The 19,873-nt window shown below is 39.2% G+C and overlaps 1 protein-coding gene across 2 annotated transcripts in view; it reads left to right on the forward strand.

Moving 5' to 3' along the window:
• The window catches only part of RAD23B (RAD23 homolog B, nucleotide excision repair protein), a 40,485-nt gene that overhangs the window by 5,542 nt on the left and 15,070 nt on the right, over positions 1–19,873 (forward strand). The window contains exons 2-5 of one of the 2 annotated variants that reach the window (XM_065045688.1): positions 9,665–9,746; positions 12,525–12,604; positions 14,373–14,620; positions 18,069–18,124. In XM_065045688.1, the coding sequence (XP_064901760.1) occupies positions 9,665–9,746; positions 12,525–12,604; positions 14,373–14,620; positions 18,069–18,124 (466 nt within the window). The remainder of the gene's footprint in view (positions 1–9,664; positions 9,747–12,524; positions 12,605–14,372; positions 14,621–18,068; positions 18,125–19,873) is intronic. The other variant, XM_065045689.1, reaches the window with a different exon arrangement.

A 19,873-nucleotide genomic window follows, 5' to 3' on the forward strand; every position in this document is an offset into this window, starting at 1 on the left:
TGACTTTGCTGCTTTCTACAGTCTCATTGCTCCCCTTGTGCTTAAAAGGGCACGTTTTACTGGTAAACCTTTTGAAAGTATTTTTGTTGTATTTCTGAAACGTAGGAAAATACTTTCCTGAATGGAAATTTATAAAACTATGTAAACTTACTGGACTGAAGGCTGCCAGTGTTTTCTCCCTCCAAGGTTTGTATCTTTGCTCACTGTTCAGACAGGACACTTGGATGGAGTGGACTTACTGAAACAGTAGTTTTTTACAGTGTATGAAGTGCCCCCATGGCTTACCCAGGCCCTGTAAGGACTGGACAGGAGGCCTCAGTGGCTTTCCTCTGCATGCTGCCCTGCAGGGAGCATTAATTTAATGTGAAAGGAAGAGGAAAAGGCTTGCAGTTGCTATAAGAACACCAAGTCAGAGTGTGGTCTAGGGACTACCTGACTCTAGTTCTCCCTGTCATTGACTGTGTTTTTGTATCAGAAGAGTGTTAAGCTTAGGGCAAGGAACAGAACTGGAGCTGTAATCCCTGTCTCCGTCCTCCCAGCCTGTGTGTCTGAGCTTCACACATTATATTTCTAACTTGTTTTTTTATTTGGTTATCTAAATTAAGACCTTTAATGTGTATCTAAACGAAACTTGTTTTACCCCTCCAACTGGTTTGCCGGTATGAAGTATTGGGAAAGTTGTTTTTATTTTTCAAGTGTATTTTTATAATTACTTAAAATGTCTTTTCCATTTTGTTTCTGCTCAAACTACTGCATTACTGTTACACTGGTTGTAAATCAGTTTGTGGAGAATATTATTTGTTGTAAAAATTGTCTACTTAAAGGTAATTTATGCTAATGTCTTCTTAAAGGTTGTTTATGCTAATCAACATGACCATGCAAGAGGCAGCACTCAGAGAATCTGTTTCTCCTTAAAACAAGCACATGTGGATTCATAAGGAGCACTCAGAACTGTCAGTAGCCACATCTTTTCTGCTTTTTTTGAAAGCTGCAGATAGCTGTGCGGCGATTAGAAACAACACGCACTGGTACGCAGGCAAAGATGCACAGACAGACAGAGATCTTGTTCAGGAAGGAGTGCCGAGCCAAGCAGAGCAGAGAGCTAAGCTAGGCTAGGCCTTTATTAGCCATTGACAATTTGTAGGGTTTACAGATATGGGCCTGGACTAAGACATTACAGAAGATATTTTTTTCAGTAATTGTTGTTAAAAACACGTCACACTGATGTTATCTTTGTTTCAGTTACGTTCTCACTCATTCACAGACCAGGCCCAAGGACATTCACACATCATACATATGGGGGTGGTTTTCTGACCAGAGATATCATTCTCACTGAACCTGGGCTATCAGTTCTTACACTCGTGAAAACCATACTTCTGTGTAATCTGTCCAAGGCCCTTTAGCTGGAACTGCTGTTCCCACAAGCTGAGCTTTCTTTTTTTTCTGTTGCTTAAAGCTCTGCTTTATGTTGAAATGTATCTGTTCACGTGTTAATACAAAACTGCATGTGTGCAGCTCTTTTAGTCACTATTTAGCATCTGAAAACTGGCCTTAGTGTCTTCTCTTTTAAATAGGGCATAAACCAATTTTGAAATGCATGGTAGAAGTGTGTAGAGGCCAACTTTTGATATCATGAGTTTATTTTGTTGATCTCTGAGCAATGTATAACAGCATCTAGTAGACTGAAACTTAATTTAGGTGTAGACAAGCTCAGTTTTTGAGGGGAAATTAGAAAGGCAGAGGAAAGGCTCAGGAAGTAAATGTTGAATTTGGATTTGTATCTTCCCAATTCCAGACTATTTATCTTCCAGACCATGCTGGTTCAGTCTTTGTACACAAACTTAAGCACAATAAATGCTAATAGTAAATAAAGAAGTTTATGAATGCTTTATACTGTCTGTGAGGCTGTTTTTTAATATTGGTATAATTTTAAATGCCTTGTTTAGTTGATTACAAATGTATTTTCCAGTCACTCACTAACTTTGTAAACCTGACTGGATTCACAATTCTTACTCTCCTGTGGTTCTTCTCAGTTACTGTGTCTGTTACACCTTTGGGATCTGAACTAGGGCAGTCGTCTGTACGTACTACCGTAGAGGTGGTCTCCTGACTGCATATGTGTGTCCTGTTTAGTAAGACAGTGTATGAGATTACTGCAAATATAGGTTTCTGCCAGCAAAATCTGTTATTTGTTATTTGCTTTTCTTATTTGTAGAATGAAGTAGTTAGAAATGTGTTCTTAACAGTAAAGCTATAAAGCATTTACTTACGAGCTAGGTAGCTTCTTATCGCCTGGACATTTCAATAGTACATACGATATATGCCTTGAATCTGATGCTGATCATGGAGTTTGATTAAGGGTAGTTGGGAGTAGTGATACCATACTAGTATGCATGTGCTGGCCACCTCTTCCCAAGGGGAATGAAATTCCACCTAAGCAGGTGGAGGAAAGAAGTGCTGGGAAGTTATGGAAGGCTGAGACTCCATGTGAAAGGAAGCTAAAGGGCCCTGGCTAGCTTAGCTCACAAGCTGGGAGAAAAATGTGGTGATACTATACCCTGTGGGAGGTAGGAAGGATGTTCATGCTTCTGTTTTATCAGCAACATAAGAACAAAAGAGTATTAATAGTTTATGGATTAATTTGGACTGGAAATTAGGAAAAGGCTTCCAACATCAGAATAAAATTTGTACCAGTCTTGTAGAAGACCTTACTTGTCATTAGGTGAAGGAGGACCAGATAAAGATAGTGGTGTGGAAAGTGGGTATGTGGTTGATGTCAGAAGGGGTCCTTTTCAGTTTTATATTCAGTTTCTCTTTAGACCTCAATAAATTCGGAAATCTATATTGCCTGTGTTGCACTACACAAGTAATTTTAAATTAAAATTCATGGAAGTATACTGTTTGCTTTTTTATTAGGAATTATGAAATGTGTCTTCATAGCAAGTGTTTTTTTTCTCCTCTTCTGTTTCAGCAGAGTGTATAAGATAGAATAAATGGAAACTGGTGTGTGTGAGGGAAGGGAGAGAGTTTGCTTGGTGTACTGAGCCATGGGAACTGCTTGCCTAGATGCAACCCAGTGTGCCCTGCCTGCTTAGCTGGCTAAAACAACTGCAGAGAGCAAATGGGCATCTTAGCACTATCAGTTTCATGTAATTCACTTTTATGATGCGTGGCTGGGATGCCGTTAGGGACTGGTATGTCTTTATGGTATGTTTTAATTAAACTCTTAAATTAAGCTGTTTCTGAATCTCTAGGGTGTTTGCAGGTGAATTAGTGTTCGTTTTTAAAGATGTTGTCATAAGGTATGGGTTCCCTTTATTCTGATGTGAAATTCATTAGGGTATAAGGAAAATGGGATTCTCTGGGTACTGAAGTCTATTTTGAACTCTGATCAGGTGGAATAAAACTGGCTATCTTGGATGTTTGATTTATGGATCAGTGTTTTTGAGAAAAATACGTCATGTTATGGATGCAGAGGCTGACTGTGTATCTTAAACCTTCTTTATAAGTTTGACAGATCAATGTGATGGGTGTGCTTTCCCAAAATTAATTTTTACTTTAAAACCTTGAACTCTCAGCTACCTAATTTTCTAGAGGTAAAGTTTAGGATATTGCTCTTTTCGGCAGCTCACTGTACCACTCACTGGGTGATGCAGCTGCCTTTATCAGGAGCAATCAGAGGGCCTCTTTGTTCCTTCAAAAAGGAGAATTAATGGTTTAAATCTAAATGAAAGAATAAAGGTGCTTAAGACTGCTGCGTCTAATGCACAGGTTATTTAGGGAGAGCTCTTATGTATTCTCTTCTGCTGGAAGAATTAAAGATACAGGTATTTCCTTGTTAGTGGGTGCTCAGTCTTCAGTCACTCCAGCTGGGACTGTTAGAGTAACTTTTATGCCACTAGCGTGTTGCTGTTCAATTCAATGCATCTGATGTTATCTATTCGTTTTTTATTCTGAGAACTAGTATTCTATCCTCTGCAAATGAAGTGTTTCTAGCCTCTTAGGCTAGGCAGTGATGAAAGCTAAAAGAACAGGCAGGCACTGTATAAAAAAAACTTACTTTACTCTGAGTGTACTCTTGAACTTTTTCCTCTACCAGGAGAATGCTGACATCTGTAGCTGACTGCAGGTTCAAGCTATAGTAGTTTAGAACTGTATTAAGTAGAAGCCTTAATTTGCTCCTTTGAATACCTGTGATCACTTGAGTTCATTTGAGATATGGCAGCTTCCCTTATGTAAATGATTATTCTGTATAAAACAGTTAAACAATATGCTGATCTGTATTTTCTGGAAGTTGCATGACTGTTTTATGTATTTTCAGTGTTACAGGAACAATTTGAACTGCATGGCAGAATTTTTAATTAATAATTTGGAGCTCATGATATGTTACTGTCAATCACAATAACTTGTTAAATATCTTTGAATGGCAAAAGTTTACAGAGTGATTGTCCATTTAAACGAGAGGCCTGTGTTAATGGTCTTTGGCTTTGCAAATGGCAGTGTGTCTGTGGATATAGTTAGCAAAATACTGTAAATTAGCTCAGCTATGCTAGGCTTAAATTTGTTTTATAGTTTTGTAAAGTCAGCTGGAGAAATGTGTCTGAGAACGAAAGTAACTTGTTTTTGAATATGATCTGTTCTTAAACTGGCTCACATATATGGCGAGAACAGAGAATAAAGACCAGTACTGAAAACTGTGATGTCCTCCTCTCCTCAGCATTTCCTTTTCAGATTCCTTTAAGAAGCTACTCAGGGCCATTGTATTGGCAGCCTTTAGCCAAAGGTTTGCGTCCATTCTTTGAGGAGCAAATGCGTAGTTTTTTCCTATGTTCAGTACCAATGTGGCTGTGACACCTGGCTGTGGAGGACCTCTAGGGATGCTTGGGACCAAGCTTGCACATCTGGAGTCACCATGCTCCCAAGAAAAGGCAGCTGGCACCACCAACTCAGCCATGCTGCTCACAGCCCTGCTTCTGTCAGAAAGCAAAGGGAAAGCAGAGATTACTGCTTTCACATAACTTCTGTTATTTGCATTATTAAGAACTGCTTCACCAAGGCAATAAATACCACACTCCTTCACATGTATCCAGTTATGTGTTTAGTCTGTCCTGACCTAAGCCACAACATTTATAAAAATTATGTCAGGAGTGGGGTCCAAAGGCAGTTTTTGGACTATGAAAGGGGATTCTACAGCTGAAGCAACGTCCCCTGAATGTCTGTGAGGCTGCAACTGCCTGTGGCTGTGGAGTTAGTGTTCCTGGGTATAATCTTGTGGAACCTGAGTGTTAATGCACCGTGTAGGAGTCTAGCAGGCACCGCATGCAGTACTCCTGCTGGAGATCGTGTATTAGTAGTGAATATAGGATAACAGTAAGTCACAGGTAAGTTAACATGAACTCCTACTCTGTATAGGCTGGCAGAAGCTGCATGTGGTAGAAACTGAATCCAGTCTCACTAATGGAAGCTGCAAATTGGATGATGTTGTAATGTGACTTACCTTTGCATCTTGAACACTGACTTTTTGGAAGAACACATATTTTAAGAATCAACAGGGACAATGAGTATTTAGCATTGCTGTTGTGGAAATGAGTAATGATACCCTTTTGATACCTCAACTCCTCTTAGAAGCAGTGTTAGTAGTCAGACTACAGGTATCACTTTGATTAGTGCTGGCTGCAACTCAGACGGAGCACTGATTACAGTACTAGACCAACAGAGATTTGTTTTGTCCCATACATGGTCATATCAAAGAACAGGAAGGTCAAGGAGCGGTTGCATTCGTTCCTTTATCCTTCAACAACTGTGTCTAACTAATGTGAAAACACAATAGGGATTGAAGATTAACTGTATGCTGTTGAGGTTTGAATATGAAGTAACACCACTCTGCAGTGCTACAGTAGCTGCTCTGCTACAGCTATGATATAAACTGAATAAAGCTGCTCTGGAGCTGGCCTGATCCACAGCGGAGTGGCAGGTCTTGGTGCGCAGGGGGATTTTCTGAGGCCGGGAAACACTGGGGCAGTGGAGAGACCTGCCAGGAGCTGGCAGCTTTCATAGGAGATGTTGATGAGACTTGAACATTGCCAGAGCCATGGTGATCACTCCCCAACACGTGTAAAAGCAGCCCTGGAAGCGCTAGTGACTGGCAGTGCTGCCAGCAGGACAGGCAAACAGAACAGGGCACAGCAGTTCCCATGGAAGTGTATGCAGGAAGGGCATCATCACCCTACCAGCTCAAGGTGTGTGTTCAGTTGATGGTCATCATACTCTCAGAAAGAGCTTGGCTATGGTATCCACTTGGCAGAAAGCTGTGTCCTCTGCACTGCCTAGAATGGATGTGGCAACCCAGACAGCTCCCATGAAAATCTGCAGCCATCCAGATCTCAGACTGCAGGGGGTGCCAGAGCATTTCATAGAATCATAGAATTTCACAGGTGATGAATGGCAGTAGTGAAAACAGCTGTGAGATGTGACCAGGTAGATGCTCTGCTCAGCCTGGTGGCAGGGCCACAAGAGGAAGTAGAAAGGTTAAGGGAGCATCTCTGAGGAAGAGATAGAGTAGTAGAACTATGCTCTGCCCTCCCTGAGACACAAACAGGAACAGCCAACAGAAAAAAAAAAAATAAAAAAATTCAAGGGGTCCTGGTATCCTCCCTGCACCAGGCAGAAGGCAATACCTTAAAGGAAAGAGTGCTTCGAGACAAGTCCACACTTCAAGCGGCAGACAAACACACTCCTTGCTCACCTTACCTTCCCAGATGCGTCTGTACAACTGTGTGAGGCTCTGCATGTGGAAGGTCGGTCAATGGATGATACGGATGATGGTCCATGTACACCAGATGTGTTGCCATGGTCAGAAAGGCCTACCACCTGTATCACAACCACCTCCACAAGGAAGACAGGTTATAGTTGGAGGTAACTCCTTTCTGAGTGGAACAGGGAGTCCGATGTGCCAAACAGACTCTCCACTTAGGGAAGTCTGCCGCCTCTCTGGGGCCTGGGTTGAGGACATCACTAGGAGACTTCCTAGACTGGTACAGCCTTCAGACTATTGCACATTGTTGCTCTTCCCTGTGGGGGTGGCAGTGAAGCAGCAACACATAATCCAAAGGCAATCAAGAGAGACTTCAGGGCCTTGGGCTGGTTGGTAAAGGAATATGGAGCACTGGTAATTTTTTTCCTCTCTCCTTCCAGTTGTGGGAAATGACATTGGAAAAAACAGGTGGACCCGTTCATTCTGTTAACACATGGCTCCATGGCTGGTGTTGCTGTCACAGTTTGGGGTTTTCTGATAATGGGATGGTCTGCACAGCACAAGACCTGCTGGCATCAGATGGGATTAGTGTTTGCTTACGAGCTACTGGACTCATTGACAGAGCTTAAAACTATTAGGTTGGGGCAAAAGTAATTGCAGGTTCGGACTGTGAATTTTAAATCTTTCTAACTAGGCTCAAGCACATCTTTATTAAACAAAATAGGAGCTATTATAGTCAACACATTTTTTATAATGAGAATTAAGTTTGTTTATTCCTGTAGTGTAAAAATGCATGCTTTGGGATTTGAGAAAGCCTTGGAAAGCATTTTCTGCATCCTGCTGGTCGTGGAAGCATTTTTCCTGCAAAAAGTTTTCAAGGTGCTTGAAAAATTGGTAGTCAGTTGGTGAGAAGTCAGGTGAATATGGCAGATGAGGCAAAGCTTTGTAGCCCAGTTTGTTCAACTTTTGAGGTGTTGGTTGTGCAACATGTGGTTGGGCATTGTCGTGGAGAAGAATTGTGCCCTTTCTGCTGACCAATGCCGGTTGCAGGTGTTTTTGGTGCATCTCGTTGATTTGCTGAGTGTACTTCTCAGAGATAAGGGTTTCACAGGTATTCAGAAAGCTGTAGTGCAGGGGTGTCAAACTCATTTTCACGGGGGGCCACATCAGAGTTTTAGATTTCAAGGACATACTCCTTAAAAATAAATGTAAATCCAGGGATAGAACAGTGTGCATGATAATGATGATACTATCAGCAAATTATTATTAAAATAAGTAAAAGTTTAGCTCTGTCTGAAGGCTTGTGGATGGCAGTGAGCTGCTGTTAGTTTTGCTGTAGAATAGCAACTGGCTGTATAGAGACTGATTCTGAAGCTTTTGGCAGGTGCTGGGGTGCCACACATAATAAGAATACCAAGACCATATTTCCTTTATCTGCAGAGTTTAAAAAGATTTAGCATCCTATTTTGGTGTAGTCCCATAGAGTGAAGTCATATCTTGTGTTCTGTTTCCTTCTGTGCCTAGTGATTTAATCGCCTGCCTCTAAAATGAGGTTTAATTCTGCAGACCTTCTCTGCTGGGTCATGAAGCCTGGTAAAACAAACACTCTTTTTCATGTATCTGGCTGAAAAGATGCAGCTTCATTGTGAGTGTAAAGTTTAGTTTGTTCCTTTTGGACCAAACTGAGAGGATTAGCCTGGTAAAGAGATAAATAAAGAAACACAGAAATAACATGTGAGGGGAAGAGCAAGAAAAAGCGAGGGGACCAATGAAGGAAAAGGGTAACAAAAAGGTCTAAGACATAATTAACAGAAGAATGAAGTGAATCCAGGAAGTATGACCAGAATGTGAAGTGGCAGACATTTCAATTATCCTGAGAATCACAAAGCTCAACTTCTCAGTAAATATTTGGCACCTAAAAATACTGTTTCAGTGTATTTACTACTAAAGCGACCTTAACAGTGAGCTACAGCTTTAAAAATTAACAGAAAATGGTAATACTAAAGCTACTTGTGGCACATGTAGTTGCTGGCCTGATGTAAGCTGTCAAGATAAACACATTTTTACATGCTTAGCTGGTTAAATAGCTAGATATACGCATCTCAATTGCAGCATTTCATGAAAAATATTTATGAATATTAGGAACAAAAACTGTAAAAAGATGGAGTCAGTCTTAAATCATGGTTTCAAATGGATCAGTGCAGAAATGCTTCTACAGGAACATCTTTTATCTCCTCAGCTTAGTGTTATGCAGTCTTTCTGAAGAATATGGGCATTCTGATATATGACGACTAACATAGTGTCATTTGATCTATTGTATCTGGTGCTCTGAAAGCGTGGTCTGCGTAAGCCAGTAAAAAAGGTGAAACGCTTTCATGTGTAGGCTTGAAGTTGCTATGCAAAGCTCCAAAAAGTATGGGGGAGGGAAGAGTTTAAAACTACTCCTGTAGAATGAACAATTGGACAGTTTGCACAAGTTTCTGTATATTAAGGCTTCATATCATACAAGTGAGTTAAATTGAATGTCATGGTGACCTTACCAAAAAAACAGGCATTCCTTTCTGAAAAAAGCTGTCAGCTGTGTATAGCACATGTACCCCCTGCATTCAGAGAAGGAATAGGGAGGGGAAATGTGTCAGTAGGTAACAGCATTTTTTTGCCCAAATTTCTAATTTTTTCACTGTGTTGTAAACTCAGACACTCCTCATGGGGAAATTTGATTTTTTGAGAGAATATTTGGGACAGGAATGTGTTCCTCTGTAAGCACTTACAATGAAGTCATTGGAAGACTGATGTACTTGACACAAGATATGGCTGAAGACTAATTTTTAGTATTAAAACTTAGAATTAAGTGTACTTAATTAAGTTTGTATTGTTCAGCTTTTTCATAAGACTGTTTCTGTGCTTTAGGTGAAGGCACTGAAGGAGAAGATTGAATCAGAAAGGGGGAAAGATGCTTTTCCAGTAGCTGGCCAAAAACTAATTTATGCAGGTAATGGATATTCAGAAGATACTGTGTCTGAATCTACCTTATTTTTTATGTTCTTTGACGTGAATGTCTTCTAAAGATTTTAAGTATAGAAACACAAATGGGTTTAAAAAGCAAACAAACCAACCAACCCAAACCAACCTAAACCCAACCAAACAAAAAATAACAACAACAAAACAACAAACACAAAACCAAATAAACAACAAACCTTGTTGTCAAAGGGAACTCTTAATTTTGAATCAGAATTTTTCAGGTTTTAATACATGTCTCTGTTGTTATCTCTGCTTTTATAGCACAATATGCTGTCAGCTTTAGTCCCGGGTGGAACGTAGAAAGAGTTTTTGTTACAAGAAATCAAAATTTATGTAGCTTATATATCTTGTTCTGGATTAACTTTTGTCTTTTGTTCAGTTTATGCTGTGTATAGCTGAAGCATTCCTGTGTGTACCTCAGAGAATTAAAAAATCAGATTTTTTCTTTTGTATTGACAAAGAAACCCACCACCAAATCCTTGCTAAACAAAGGTGCTTTCGATACTTCCATAAGCTCTGTCATCAGAAACATGTCTTATGTACTAGCAAAAAGCAGATCAATGTCAGATCAAGACATTAAGTTATTTTAATTGAGCTAATGTTTTATTATTTATTTATTTATTTATTTTATAGATATATATATATATATGTATATGTATATATATATATATATATTTGGGGGGGGGGTACAGTGTTTTTCTATTGTTATCTTCCTGGCTGATCCATTCTGGCAGTAGTGCACAGATTCAGTTTTTTGTTCTCATGTCATGTCAGAACTTAAAACATTCTATTCCAATACCCCCTGTAGTGCTTTTCTTCTCCCAAACAGCGCTTGGAGGAAACTTAGATGGTCTTTGTACTTCTTCAGTATTCTGCTTTGTAAACAGTATTGATTTTCCACTTATAATAAGCTAAAGCCACTGATCACAGTAGAAAGATACTAATGGAAGAGAAGTGCGGAGTCAGTTCCATGTTTGTACAGACTCCTTGGGACCATGTTTCGTAGCAACTTTTATGGCCCTTGTCCTTCTAGTGGATTCAATGCACATCAAGAACATGAAGGTATAAGTTGCATGTATAATAAAGAAACAATTAATAAGGCAGAAGGCCTTGTGCAATATGTGTAATTGCATAGCCCTCTTAATACTATGTTTCTGTGATTAAAAAAAACCAAGAGTTGTGTAAGATCATATGATGTTACTTGAGTATTTTCAGAAGCCAGAATTTATCTGCAGCTTTGTAAGGTAAGATTTAGAATAGAAGAACATCCAAACATTGGTTGTATTTTTTCTTGGACAAGAGATATAACAAGAGTATATTGATGAAATTTTTACTTTGATTAAAATGGGCTTTAGAATTTTCATAATCTGGTAAAGCAGAGTGATATCACAACTGAGCCTGATAAAAGTACATAATTTGTTATCAAAAATACTTTTTTTTTAAAGGTTATGCTAATCATCAGTGAGGTATATCTGTTGTGTTGTCATCTGTAGTAGGGTAAAGTCTAGCAACCCTGAGTGGTGTTTCCTGAGAAGACAGGATTTGCAAGCTTCTTCCCCAAAATGCCTATAAATCAGAAAACTGTAAGTAAACCTGTGTAGGTTCTGAGTCAGATGCTGCACCATCTGCTACAGGTATTGCTACTACAGTACATATAATAAGTATCTGAGTATTTGACCTGCAAGACTGGTGGAATCAGTGTAGAGTAGGACAGTGCCACCTCATTTGTGTTCCACGTGCCATAAGGTAAATGCATTGCTTGATTTCCTTGCAATCATCAGGATAAGGATGTGTCCTGCTAGTTACAGTTCAGTGCTGTATTCCACTAGCACTGAGAATGGTTGTGAAAATGTGTAACTTCCTTTTGAAATAGGGGAGCAGTTCGTGGCAGGTCTTCTGAAAACAAATCAATTAAAATCATAAAATCATCCTCAAAATTCTGTAATAGAGGTGGGTGCTATAAAACTTCTGATTTGTGGTACTGCGTCTAAGTCAGCTTATCCTAAAAGAAACAGAAGTCTATGTGGCTTAATGTGTTCCTGAGTTCTTATGAGGCAAATCTACCTTGCCACAGTACCATCACTGGTTATGAAACATAAGAAGTGAAAGTATGATAAACGTTTCTGGTTTTCTCTCTCTCTTTTTTTTTATTTTTTGTGTTTAATCTGTATGTCAAGGTAGAAGGATATATAATGAATCTAGCTTTTTCTAATGCTTTACTCTTATTTTAAGAACAGATTACAGTTGCAAAGTCACAAACTTATATAATGCAGATAAACTTAGTTTGTGGCAGGGAGCTGTAGATAGTTTACTACATATGAAAGGCAAACAGAAGATCAGTGGGAAGGAATTTTCTTACTGTGTCTAGAGGCAGGCATAATTTTTTCAGTTAAGGTTATTGTATGTTAACGCCTTTCCTCTAAATTACTTGTATCTGTGTTAGAGGTCCAATAAATATTTCTCTAGATTTAATGCTTCTGTTTTAAATGTTTTGAAGCGTCTCAACACTTAAGGCAACAGCGTTCAAGCTAACTGGTACTGTGGACATCATAGGAAGAAAATGACTTGTAGCTCTACTGCCAACACTTAATAGCCAAAACACTTTTTGTAGGATTATTAATGTTTATAAATCTGTATAAAATGTGTTTTTATGTAATTTTTCTAACTGTGTTTATGTGAGGGAGTTCTAAGACCATCTAATGATCTGGTAAATAACAACTTATAATTTTGTATCTGTTCAATTTGCCAGGTAAAATCCTTAATGATGATACTGCTCTGAAAGAATACAAAATAGATGAAAAGAACTTTGTGGTGGTTATGGTGACAAAAGTGAGTAGTCCTTATTTTTGAAAAGGAAATTGCACTGATTTCAGTCTTTTTTTTCATTATGATGAATGATTGTATATGCTTATTCTTAAAACCAGTGGAGTTTAATCATGTGAAGGTTTGGGTCAGTGATAAAAATGCTTGAGATAATGAGATACTGCTTCACAGTCCTGGTTTGCTTATGCTGGTTGCTGTTCTGTGGTGTTTACGACAAAGAAAAGAATTTGCAATGGCTGATTTTACAGTTTCTTCTTTCTTGTTTTTCTGCATTATTTTTCCCAGTGATACGATTAAAAGGAAGAAGGGAACCTAGATAGTTTGTCACTGAACCCCCTGTGTGGAACTCTTCCAGTTTTTCCAGGTTGCTTTTCAAAACTCATGGCTGTTTCTTTTGTCAAGCTCAACAGCTTAAACCAGTAGAGAGGGGATACATAATGCCAGCCAACAAACTTGTGAGTTTTGAATGGCTGTAATGTCAAATTAAAGAGAATGACTGTGACATGTATTTGAAGTATATTTCCTCTTAACTGGTCACCAGATTGCTTCTGGGGATCAAGCCACTGATTTTTCTAGTCATTCCAGACCCTTGGGTTATGAATAAACTGGCTTTTCATCTGTCTTGAGATATGAAGTAAATTTTGGAGTTACAGGTCCTCCTTCTGACAAAAAAAATGCTGTGTTCAGTTGCCCTTCGCTTCTTTCTGCTATTGGCTTCTTAGATTCTCTGTTTGGACATAACTGTTCCTGCTCTCATCCTGCACAAACAGCGTTCGAGTCTGTGGTTCACATGGAGAAAAGGCATTTATCAGTACAAGAAAACAAGTGCAGTTGGGATTTCAGAGTATAGCTTTCATTTTGTTTGTAGCAGAAGAAATGCAGACCTCCATTAAGAACTGCTAAATGCACTGCCTTCTTAGATTAAAGGACCTGTGTCTTGCATTTGGGTATCTCTGCAGTGTTATGGTCTCTTTGATAAAGTCTTTGAGCTCAGTTTCCTTTTCCTTGACTCTTTTGTGGATAAGACATGCCTTGTCATGTAAGCACATACAATTGGATTAATACTTAATCCAAGCAAAATTCATGTTTCCAGTAGAGATGTGAAGATTAAATGACAATTATATGGAAGTATTACCCACTCTAAATCTGCTGCTGTAGATTTGGTAGTCCTTGATTCTGCTGGATTTTTGGTGCTCACTACAGAACTCAAAGTCTGTGAATGCTATTTATGTAGTGCTTTTAATGTAAAGAGTAAGTAAGTAAAACTTGATGCAGGTTAAGTTTAAATTTTTTAGCGTCTCATTTTCCAGCAAATAGCATTCATAATGAAATGTGGTGTCTGTCTTTATCACTTTTTTCCAAATTCAAGTGGTGAGAAAACCTTATGCTTGTTATGCCTGTCAGATGTCTTTTGAAAACTGTTTTAATTTCTTCTGAAAATTTCACTTTTGTAAAACACATTATTGTTTTCATGTTTAGAGTACTGCAGTCTATAAATATTTAGATCTTAACTTTGCATTTGACTTCATGTTCAAATAGTGTGACTACTTAGGTGTCTAAGTAAGTACTTCAGTGACATTATCAGTTGCCTGTTTAAACACAATACAAGGCATTTTAGATTTAATATCTTGCAATGTTTTGGTATTGTGCTTGATGTTGAAGGGGCGATGTCAAACACAAATTGTCTTGACAGGACATAAATCAATGTGTTGACCATAGAAATCATGGGTTTAGGAGTTTTGTGCTGTGTGTGAATTCTGTTGTCCTCCTATAGCCCAAAGCAGCAGCTGGAGCGACTCAGCAGTCAGATGCTACTAGTGCTGTTAGCTCGACAACTGCAGCTGCTGTGACAGTCACTGCACCAGTCCCTACTGCTGCTCCTGTGCCAGATCCTGTTCCTCCACCACCAGCACCAGATGAAGTTGCTTGTGAATCTGCACCTGTGACTGCTCCTGAAGAAGAGAAGCCAGCAGAAAAAACACCTGAGCCACCAGCTGCTATCAGCCCATCTTCAACTGAGAGGTATGAATGAGCCTCCAAAAATTACTTCCCTGTCCATTTCTGTTGCTTCTGGTTTTGATTTGAATTTTCCATTACAGTGTTAGTCCAATCATTGTCTCAATTCTACATAATTTTTCTTCATTCTTAACTGTAACTGCAGTCTCTGGCTCAAGTATAACATTACTGATGGTAAGAAGTGCCCCTCCTCACTTACACTTTCTCCTGTGGGAAGTGTGGTCTTGGAACTAAACCTGTGGAGTGGAAATTTAAATGACACAGGACTTGTACTCCCATTAAGCATTTCAGAATCCCTGTGCTACAAGTTGTCTTTTCAGACTGAGGATATTCACCTCTGTGGGGACCTACTGTTCCCAGAGCTCTTTAAGACTTCAGAGGGATGTGTCCTGTCCTGTTCATAGACCTCTGATTATGTTTTGATTCATATTGGTTAGATTGGAACCATAAGTTTTTTATTGCTGTAAGAGTCTCTAAATTTCTGGAAAGAGATTTTTCTTCCAAAATGTAGGATATAGCATTGCTCTTAACCATGTAATGTCTTAAAGCAACAAGCTTATTTTTTCTGAATGCTCCTTGGCCCATCTGCAGATAGTTGTAGGAATTGGAATGTCTTTTAACCTCAGTTCTCTACATTTAAGAAAATAAAATGGAAGCTATAGATTTCAACTGTGTTGTATACTGTGGCCTTTTTTGCTCATTTTAAATTGCTCATGGGATAAAAAGGCTAACTGTAATTTAATGGCCCTTGAAGTGCTGCAAAGCATCAAATCTTCATTTTTCATACACTAGTTTTCAGTTATTTGTGTGTTATTTATATGAATACTGGTGCACAAGACATTGATTTTTGAGGTGGTTGTATTTAAACACCATCAAATATTGATTTGGTTATAAACTTAACTTCCAGTTGTCTAATATCTTCAAGATGTCATCACAAATCTCTTGCACTAAGTACCCTAATTGATTTAATTTTGCAGTTCTCAGAAATTGACATATTTTTAAAGTGGAATACAAATAAAGCTTCATTTATCAGTCAAATAACTTAGATATTTTTTTTATATTCATGGGTTTTTTTTTTTGCTGCCCACTTTGTCCAGTAGGTTCAAATATTAGATTAAATCTTTGATACTGAAACAGTGCTTTCCAGGTTTGCCATGTACAGATTGCAGTGTTATAAAGCTGCAGTAAGGGAACCTCAGTGTACAGAAAATAAACCAAGAGAACTATTTAACAAATACATTGTTGTTTCCACCTGCCTTGATTTCAGTGAGTAGTGCTTGTTTCTGATTTGCTTTTGAAGTTAAATTACCAAGGCTGGTGAAGATTTATTGAGGGTTGACCAGACAATCTGGTGTCCCATTTTGCCTTTGATCTTTTTTTAGTTGTAACTTTTAATAGTGATAGATACTAGTGAAGCATTCTTGTTGGAACAAATTTTTTCTTTCATAAAAAGATACATCTTTGTAAATGCCTTGTTAGATTTTTTTTTTTTTCCTAGTGACATCTTCTGAAAACTGATTCAGATTAAGCTGATGATCTTTCATTTACTGATAGGAGCTGCCAACTCTGGCAGCCTGATAGATGCAAGCCTGCTGCAGCTCCAAGTCCCCAGGTCTATCAAGTATTAAGATTGAGCATGTATTCCCAGTACATACACGCAATATGCGTATACCTGTTGATGATCAGCTGCATGGGTCAACAGAGGCAGGAAGAAAACTGCACTCGAGCAACCATACAGCACCAACACGCACATCCTGTTCACCTCAGGCTGCTCAAGGCAGAGCCCACTAGTGCAAAATGCCTGTGTACGAACATGCAAATGAACAATATTAGTTTCTCCAGCAGCTAGCCTTAGACAGTCTATTCAGATAAACTGGCTCCCAGATCTCAGGTCTCCCAGGTTTTTGGTACCCGGGCATGTGACTGCTTGAGTCCTGCCCCCCTTGTCCATTTGCTGATAACTCAGATTCCCTTTGCACGCATATACACATGCACACACACACAGGATCCATCCAGGAACTGGCTGTAAACATGCACTAAACCAGGTACCTAGTTTGTAAATTCCCCAGTCTCTCACTTGCTTCATTCACGGACACATGGACAGGTTTCTACACCAGCTGGTTGAGGCCCATGACCTTACCAGTAGCTGACCCCCAGATCCTCATTCTCTTCAGCAGAAGACTCTGATTTACAATTCAATAACTGGCTCTCAAGAGTCTTACCCTGCTTGCTGGTGATTACATGTAGGCCAGTGTATTCATCCACACACAATATGTCCACACTCAAGTCTCTTCAATTGCCAAAACCCCAGGCATGTGGACTCCTGTGGCCCCTTCTCCAGTTGCTGGCACTGGGACTTCCACAGCATCTGGTCTCTGCAGTTGCTGGCTCCACAGACACGTGAATCCCTGTGACTCACATGATTCTCTGTCCAGTTGTGGGCACTTAAACTTCCATACACACATGTGCATGTAGAACAGAGAGATTCTCCACCATGAAAAATAGTTAGAAACGGAATTTAGTTAAAGTCAGGATGCATTTGTGCTCAGGTGCATGTCATGGTCAGGCAAGTGTTGTTTACATGTGGCTGGCCTTTTTTCTTCTCTTTTCACTCTCCTTACCCATGCCTTTCATCTACAGGGTGCCTTGATGCTTCCTTTTCCCTGCTTTTGATTCTTCCCGTAGATATCCCATGATAAGTCTTGCACGATCTCCAGACATTTTTTCCTGGCACCCCGTGGTGAGTTGCACCACTCTGTAGGCAGTAATACCCTTGATCTTGTAAGGTGACATGGAGACCCTCTCCTGTTGACCCATCAGGGTGTCACCCTGAGACCTAGGGGCTGATACACCTTAAGCTGCAGCCCTGGGACGAGACAGGAAAGGGGCACCCTTGGCTCTGACTGAGTTAACTGGGGTTCTTCTGCCTGGAGTTGTGTCTCTGTGTTCCTTGGTGTTCATGGAGGTGAGCCTTTAATTCTGTAATTTAACACTTTGATAACTTGAGATGGAGTAAGTGCAAATGTTAGCGGTTTATATTCCTGGGAAAGCAGGATACTGAGATTTTAATGAATCCTTGAGTCCTCATTGAGGTCAAACTGGTGACTATGGGGAAGCAGTTAGTGAGACTGCTGTGTGCTTTCGAAAATCCACCTTATGCTTCCACCTTTTAAAGCATTCAAGCAAGCAGATGTCTAATCCGTGAGCAGATGGGCAAGAGCCAAACTGTTGGGGGGCAAGGGGGGAAGGTTTGCCTTGTGTTAAAAATGGTAGCATTGTAAGTTTGTAAAATCTGGTCTCACTATTAGACCAAAGAGATCTCTTTGGAAAGCTTTGTTGGTTTTTTAGAAATAAAAAGGGCTATTAGAGTTACAGCTGCTGCTGCTTTTTTTGAAAAAAACAGGAAGTTTTCCAAAGTTTTGTAATTACCATTGCACTTGTCTTCATCTTACAGTACAACAGGTGATACATCTCGATCAAATCTTTTTGAGGATGCTATAAGTGCACTTGGTAAGTGGAGTGTTTTTTTAATGTAGACATTATTTTGGTGCAGCAGAAACAAGTGGCGGATTATCAGATGTTGACATTCTCTTCTGTATCTGTCATTGTTACAGTTATAATTGAAGTACTCTAAGACCTGAAGTTGCTATCTTAGAACAAGCATTGAGAACTTCTTTACTGAAGAATATTTCAGTTCATGTATTTTTATTGTGTGAAAGGAAGATTGTTGTCATTCCTAGTTTTTTTTCCCTTTTGCCCTAATTTCTCTTCTAACTATACAATTTGAAGTGTCTTGAATAGAAGACTGGACCTAATTATGTATATACTTTTCACATTTGCTTCCCAGTGTGCAGGTCTGATAAATGGCTGCCTTTCTAATGCGCTCATTCCAGCTTTGACAGTACTGTCTTTTGACACATTCAGATTAGATAAATTCACCTAATCTGCTGCTGTCTGGGTTGAGGAATGAATGTCTCCATATACTTAATTCACTTTTCTTTTGACAGTTTAAATGTCTTTGTTTCATAGTGGAGTAAACAGAGTAAGAACAATAGGAAGTTCTGCCCCTTGTTTATGCTGATTCTGGTAGCTATGAAATTACTAGGCAAACCCACAGCTCCTTACTCTTACTTAAACTATAACGGAGAGGTGGGGTTTTTATTTGTGTTATCTCTGTAACATTAAGCTGCAACTTGGTACAAAAAGTTAGTGTAGTTAAAGAGCTTCACTTAATTTTTTGTGTAGGGGTGTGTTGATATTGGAGGCAGGTGTTGTGATTAAGCAACCCAAGGTGATTTAGGAGCAGTAGTAATATTTTACATGTATTGGTGGTAGCAACCAGGTTTAATCTGGCTTAACTGCAGCTCAGGTTTTACGACAGACGTAGTCATCACAAATACTTATATTACACCAGGGGTGTAGTTACATTTATAGGAGTAGTTACATTTATGCTGTCCTAAAATAATATTCTGCCCTTTGAAGGCAACCGTGAGGCTGATGTGGCCCCCCGTGAAAATGAGTTGAACACCCCTGTATTAACACAGTAACGAGCAACAGTTTGAGTTAAGCTAGTAGTCTTGATTCATGTATCTTTTGAATTGAAAACAAAAACATATATCTCCTTTCAATGTAGCATCACCTCACTATCATCTTATATGAAAATTCTTTGGTATCTGATAGAGTAAACCCATGTGTCCCTAACAGTTTGGAAATTATACGTATTGAATGTCGTGTCCTGGGTGAGCATAGTGCAAGGGTTATATGCCAAAATTTTTTAAAGGCAATAGGCATGAACTCTATGGTTCTTTTTCTTCAGAAACTGTCTTAAAAGGAATTTGCTTGCACAAATTCATGTAGTATGTTTTTACATCCTAAGTAGGGTCCCAGGCATGTTCTTACTGTGGCTTCTCAGTTACATTGCCTGAAGATAATTGGCTTCACTTTAAAAATGGGGATTGATTTCTACTAAATTGCTTTTGTTTTCAGTTAGATACACTGACTGAAAGCCAATGAGGTTTTGTGTGGTACGTGAAGATCTGCACATCTTGCTATTCCTGTGCAACAGTATCTTTCACTGGAGCATCCTAAGCTTTCTTCAGAGTGGGGGATGAGAATTATTGTGGGGAGTGCAATGAGCTGACTTTGAAAGTTAATCCAGCTTTAAAATGTTATCTGAAGATGAAAGGAAAGAGCAGAGCAGATGAACTTTGACCTCGCAGACGTTTCCAGTAGCACTATGCAGACATAGGCCTGACTATA

Source organism: Columba livia, chromosome Z (genome assembly GCF_036013475.1).
Source record: "Columba livia isolate bColLiv1 breed racing homer chromosome Z, bColLiv1.pat.W.v2, whole genome shotgun sequence".
Classification (NCBI taxonomy): Eukaryota; Metazoa; Chordata; class Aves; order Columbiformes; family Columbidae; genus Columba; species Columba livia.